The 6,668-nt window shown below is 39.9% G+C and overlaps 1 protein-coding gene across 3 annotated transcripts in view; it reads right to left on the bottom strand.

Annotated features, from left to right (window-relative positions):
- Positions 1-2,017: 2,017 nt before the first annotated feature.
- The window catches only part of ASPG (asparaginase), a 62,259-nt gene continuing 57,608 nt past the window's right edge, over positions 2,018-6,668 (bottom strand). For all 3 annotated transcript variants that reach the window (XM_013940817.2, XM_067295057.1, XM_013940816.2), the window contains exons 14-16: positions 4,513-4,612; positions 4,132-4,190; positions 2,018-2,429 (exon numbers count right to left, since the gene is read on the bottom strand). In XM_013940817.2, coding sequence (XP_013796271.2) covers positions 4,143-4,190; positions 4,513-4,612 — 148 coding nt within the window. In that variant the 3' untranslated portion in view covers positions 2,018-2,429; positions 4,132-4,142. The remainder of the gene's footprint in view (positions 2,430-4,131; positions 4,191-4,512; positions 4,613-6,668) is intronic.

Genomic DNA, 6,668 nt, shown 5'->3' with positions numbered 1-6,668 from the left:
AAGATGTCTGAAAAAACTGAGCTCCTCCTAGAACATCTAACATCTAGAGTGGAAGTTTCTGACCTTGGCTGGGTGATTCTTACCACTTTTTTAACCATAGCACACTGCACACAGTTTCTCTTAATGCTCCTAGACTGTTAGAGTTTTTGAATGAAACTTTGACATATATGAAAAAAATGCTCTTCTTTTTTAGATAAATATTAAATTTGCATTCATGCCTTTGCCATTATCGCATTTTCTAGATATTGGTCTATTTACAATGCAAATTGCAAATTTTCTAGAAAGCTGCAGGAACACTATCTTATGCAAGAAAACACACATTAATGGGATACATATCTTTGTAAAGGTTTATCAGAATGAAGCTAATGGTGTGTTATTCTCACTGCAAATTTGATCCAAGCCATTTCATTTTAGCTTTAAGAGTTTTAAACTTAAACTCTTCTTATTGTATTGCATTTCTAAATGTAGTTTAGTCTCATTTCTTTAGTCTCTTTACCTGGCTCATAAGCAGGAAGAAGACGGCTCTCTGTTTTCTTCCGTCTCCTTCAGTTTTACTGCTGAGACCTGCTATTTTAGTCATTCACACCAGAATACCATCCTTCATTTCAAAAAAAAGTATGTTTTGTACTTTAGATCAATGTTGTATGTTGCATTTTAGAAATATAAGAACTTTATGGACATTATTATTTAGAAAGTTGCCTGTAGATCAAATCAGTCCATATTGAAAGGTTTAAGGAAAATACTGATGCTTGTGTATATACCACAGTCATTCTGGTACAGAAATAAAGAATGATGGTGCTATGGACAAATTAATTCCACCTGAGAATCATTTAAACAGAAACAAAGATTCCAATCCCAAAGAGGTAACTTGCAGAAAAGTTTATCAAGGGATTTCCTAGTTTAGTGCATCAACTTTTAGATGATTGACTAGGCAAGAGTTAAGATACTAGGTCTAAATACTGTAGGAGGAAAAGACAATGCAACTTTTTTCTCGTGATTGTAAAAATTTTCACAAATGTTGTTACATTTTCCATTTACATTCCATTTATGTATTTAGAGATAAAACACCAAAAAGGTGTTACATTGGAAACCTAATTTCTGAAGTTTACCTCAGATCACAGTTACCTAATTCAGTATTAATTTTATTCAATATAAATAATGTTTTTTGTTATGTAACATCAATTATTTAATAATGAGACAGCATAGTTGTAATTTTTGTGCCTGTAGTGAAGAGGTGCATGACTCTTCACCTTAAAAAACATGCATTTTATGCTTTTTTTTGTTTTTGGCTGGGATGTACATGGTGTTTTCTTAAACTACATGCACAGTTACCCTGTTTCTGGGGGGATCTGATATGCAACACACCTTGGGAATCTTTAAATAGTAGCAAGCTCAGCAAGTAGTCAATGCAGCTTTTATCCATGATAAGAATACCTGTGGGAAGGGTGAAGAGTAAAAAGGGGGGGGGGGGAAAGAGATCTGCACTTCAAAGATTCACTTCAGATGAAGCAGATATAAAATCCACATAGATTATTGTGGAAGCTGTAGGTGAAATTAAAAGTTGCATCTCCAATATATGCATTTGCCTGAAGTAATCTCTAGGTTTACACATTCCAGTGTGGACACAGCTCAAAAGATGTATATTGCCTTTTTTTTTTTCTTTAGTCGCAGCGTGGTGGGACTTTAAACTGAAGGTCTGTTAATACTCAAATCACTTCTATAATCCAAGAATTAAGTGTCCAGCATGTAGCAATCTTGATTATATTCCAGTCAGGGTGTGGGAAAGACACTATTAGAAACAAAACAATCAATTCACTTAGTCCCACAAACATGCTTTATGGCCTCTGCCTCCTACTCATTTTAAGTGAGGTTTTATAGTGACACACTGGTGAAGATTAGTACACAACTGCAGGCAGATGCCCATGACTGATTCAATTGTTTGCACTGACACTCACAATTGCTGTAATTGCAACTGATGTGATACAAGCTATTGCAAAAAAACAGAGTGAAACCAACATTGTTCCACAGAGATTTTATTAGTTTAAACACAGAAGTATACAATCCACTGATTTTTCTTGCTATAAATTCACCACAGCATTTCATTTTGTTACGTATGCAATACTGTCCTCGTTGATTTAACATATGAAGATTCAAGAGGTCTACTTAAAAACAGAACTTGTACAGTAAAGAGATAATACATTCCAGCCTCATTGTTTATAAAAAAGAATCATTTAAAAAGTGATTAAAAGCTAAAGCAGCAAATCATTTTTAGAAAATCAGTGAGGCCTTAAAGCTGCATCAATTCTAGCTTTCCTGTATGCTCGATGTGTAGTCACCATTCCCTCTTTCCTTTCTTCCCCTGTAACTGCTTAACATCATTAAGGATTCAAAGCTGGTGTTTCTGAAGATGAATGACCATCTTCTACAGTCTATGGAAAAAGAGAAAATGTTTAGTTTAGAACTGGGCAGTATCCAAAACCTTCCCAAGAAGAGTTTAGCTTGTAGCCTGTCAAGCAAGTTCTGATGAGTACTGAAGACTTCCTTCAGACTGCCCACACTACTGATGGCTCATTCCCAAGGAATTAAGAGATGATCCATGTAGGAGTTGAAGATTTAAGACATTCCCTCTCCACTTGCAAAAGAAAAGTGACTTTTGCAGACATATTTCACTGAAAACGGAAATCCATTTGCAACATAACCCATGTTCTGAAGATATTTATAGTGTCTTCATCCTGGGCACAGAAAAACCTCCATTTAAATGCTGGAGACTGTGATTAGATCTAATACCAGCTAATATCAGCAAAAAACAAAATAATCCCCAAAACTTTACAAAAAGGCAAAAATGCCTGTTTCCGTCCTGTGTTCTCATTTAGACCAGCACATAGTGACTGAAAAAATGGTATTGTTCCAGCTGGAAATCTCCACTCTAGTACATGAGTTCACTGATATTGATCAAATGGGCCTTGCAAGATGCAAGGTGGTAATGGATGCAGCAAAACATTTAACTACATCTTGATTTTTTTTAAATAAAAGGTGTCATCCACTCCCAGTATTTTAAATCTCTGATGCATTAGGCTTTCCAGTATACTGGAGAAGAGATACCAAAATCAACAGTGTATTGCATCAGAAAGGAGTTCTGAGAAAGGAAAGGCAAGTGTTTTAAATGTCTCCCATTACGGCAAAGCATTGGAGAAGGTCAGATGCCCAAACAACTCTACTACAGAGAGACCTGTCAGACTTGATGCTTTGAACATGAGATTCACACCCATCTCATAGCACCCAGCTAGGGAAATGCAGCACCTTGCATATTAGCAGTACAAAAGAGATTCACCCTGCGAGTCCATGTATGGACTACAGCCAGGCAACTATGCACAGGGTCTGAACAGGAGAGAGGCCAGGGCACTGTCCTGTCCCGTTCCCGGCGGAGCATACCCTTGGCAGAGCTCTGTCCTGAAAGGAAGCCTTCTACAGTCTGTCTGTGTAGCTGTAACTAATTTGCGTCTGTTAAGAATCTGCCTCATGTTTTCAGTGGTGGTTGACTACACCGCCAGAAGATGGTCTAGTATAAAGAGCTCAGTGAAGAAGTGAGAGGGAAAGCACATGTGGAAATGCAATAGGTGCCACAGTAGGACCTGCTGAGTGGGAGGCTGTGCGACAGAACGGCCGTGATCACATCACAGTGCTGCTGGAGGAGGGGACACTCCAGTGCTATAGGCATGGCATCCTAAAAAACACCGCTGGCAAAGTCCCCAATTGAAGCCATTTCCTCTCAGATGCAGACAAAACAGAGGAGCAATTCTTTGTACCAGGCCAATAGAACAAGACATTGCTGCCCCCAATATTTTTGTTATAGTAGCATTTAGATACCCAATCAAGTTCAGAACCATACTGTAGAATGCACCATACAAATCCAGGTCTAGCAGTTATAATCTTGGGCAGAAAGAGGAATAAACATTAGTCTCATTCTACAAAAAGGGATCCAAGTACTCAGGGTCATACAGGAAATGAAGGCAGTGACAGCAGCTGAACTCAGATGCCCTAGGTGCTGGTGAGGGCCTGAATACAAAATCCCCCTCCATACATGCTGATCCATACATTTCAGAAGCTTAGTTCTTTAAAACTCGATCTTACCTTCTTTACTGCTAATGTCTAAAGAAGTCAAGAATCTCCGTATGCCCTGTAGCCTTTGCCTATAAGTAGAAACATGAATAAATCCTGCCATCCTGTGCACCAGGACATGCAAATACTTACTTGTGGGAAGTAAGAATATGCTACCACAAAATAATTAAAAACCAATTTAAATTTTAATTCTTCTGACACAGATGAGAAAATTCTGGCTCCAATGCTTTATTACTTCAGAACAGTACCAGACTTGAGTTTGAAATATATTTTAAACCAGTTCATAGCCCCCAAAGCAGCAGCTGGTTCTCCCAAACTGACACTGTCTGACAGTGTGCGTTATTACTCGCATAGTTAGAAGACCACATGGAGTACAGCAGTAGGCACACTTACTACTTGTAGGGGATTCTTGCCGTCATAGCCAGTTTGCTCCAGGTCTGCACCGGCTTGGTACCAGGCATACAGCCCCTCCACGTCACCTTTAGCTGCAAGGCTGCAAAAAGAACGGCAACATTGGCTCTAAATCTTTAAGTCCATCTCACTGTACTACTGTGTCCTCTCAGTTAAGGCAGCTTAGGCAAACACTGACCCAGAACAGGCTCAACATGGCTGCCGGGATAGGGAGGTAAGTAAAGGAACACTATTACACTATTACAACAGCTTTGAAGAGCTGAGCAAGCAACACAGCTTGATGAATCAGTTCCTTAAATTAATAGGGCTGTGCTATAAGTACTTACGACAGGCTAGTTTCACACAGTGGGTGTGACTATGACCAAAGGGGAAAAAAAGTCACGCAGTTTCATATTTCACAACACAATAGTTATCTCATGAAATGAGCTGGGGGCAGGACAATAGCTAAATCAAGGTGTCACTGAATCAGTGAGAGCACAAGCAGACGTGCTAGCAAGCAGTGTGCCTATTTTAAAACCGCTAAAAAAAAAAAACCCTTAACAAGTTTGCATAACTATGTTTACTATCAGAAGTTGTGGTAGCACATTTATGTGTTATCATTTGGATAGTAACACAGGTACTTTTTTTTTTTTTTTGAGTTTTATAGGGTAATTTGTAAGACTTAAATGGATAGCAAGACAAGATTGCCTCTATCTGCCATATTTAACAAAAAGTAGAAAGGATCAAAATTAATCCTATACAAATAAATGAATTAAAGTTTATAGAGAAATGTACACCTGAATGTTTCTTTGCACATCTGCTGGTAGTCTCATCCATAGCATTTAAGGTTCATTTTACTTTTTTTTGGTTAGAGAAGGGCTAACAGTCTGTACATAAGCTAAAGCACGACTGTACCAAGTCTGCAGACAGGCTGAACTGACAGCAAGGCGGCAAGGACTACTTTCAGCTTTCTCAAGATCCTAGCTCCTGTCAGGTTTCTGAACTAGCTGTCACTGCTTGCTACGTACTTGTTGACCATGCAGCAAAATTACCCCGATAATAATCAAGTGAGGTTGGAGCTCATTATGAGAGGGGAAACCTCTCCAAACGTACTTAGTCAGTACACAGCTTGCTGCCTTCAACAGTGCTGGCTGTGAAGGAGTGGCATATTGCTGACAGCGGGGACTGAGGATGGTGAAAGGCTCCTGCGTATGAGAAACAAGCCTAGCAGACCTGGTGGAGAGGAAAAGGCAGGAAGACGTAAGGGGCACACAGTCAGGTAAGCTTATGGAAGAAACCCTGAAAGCAGGTCTGCAACATTCATTTCTCTGCTAGACTGAAGTCACTTCTGTTGTTGATTAAATCTCTTAAGTACCCAAAAAAATGTTTTCAGGGGAGTGGAGGCCTCTAATTGCAGCAGCCTGAGGAGACAGTCAGAGAAGCTTTTGCTTGTAGCAGTCCTAGAGGTTGGGCAAGAAACGGGAGAGAAAACGGTCTCTATTTCTCCATGCAACCCTACAAACCATAAGGCCGGGCAGAAGACCAAGAGCTGGGGCCTTTGGGGGACAGGGAGATGGCAGCAGGGTGTTAGCGGGGTTTAACAGTGGATCAGTCTGACATCATGAAAACAAGGATCAAGAAATCATTAGTGAAAACTGCCCTCACAAGGAAGGCCCCTGGGAAGTGATAAAGAAATAGAGGAAGGGAAAGGAGGTTTAACAGGGAGCTCAGTAGGAAGCCCTTAAGGAAACTGCAGGAAACTGAGAAAGCGTTAGCGAGGCAGAGAAGACACTGCTTAGCAGCCACTTCTGGAATACAAGATTTGTTTTTATTTACAGAAATAACTCTCCTGCTGCCGACAGTGGAATGTCCTGGAATTAAGGAAGAAACAAACAAACAAAAAGCCCAGCAAGCGAGAGTTAAAAGCTTTTCAAACACTGGCCAGGAAAGCACTGCATTTGCCAAACAAACTCATCATTCAGCCACGTGCAAAGTGGAAACCCCTTTGGGCAAAGACCAGCACATTTAGAAATATTACCAACCTACACACCTGTGGCAATGCCGCTAGCATCACTGTGAGCAACAAACAAGGACTACTGCTTTTATTTGAAAATTAACCACCTAATAGCGCCTGTTCAGAAAGAGCAATTTAACTCGTA

The sequence above is a fragment of the Apteryx mantelli genome, chromosome 4 (genome assembly GCF_036417845.1).
Source record: "Apteryx mantelli isolate bAptMan1 chromosome 4, bAptMan1.hap1, whole genome shotgun sequence".
NCBI lineage: Eukaryota > Metazoa > Chordata > Aves > Apterygiformes > Apterygidae > Apteryx > Apteryx mantelli.
Note: the sequence above shows the minus strand (reverse complement) of the source record. Positions and strands in the feature narration are given on the sequence as shown.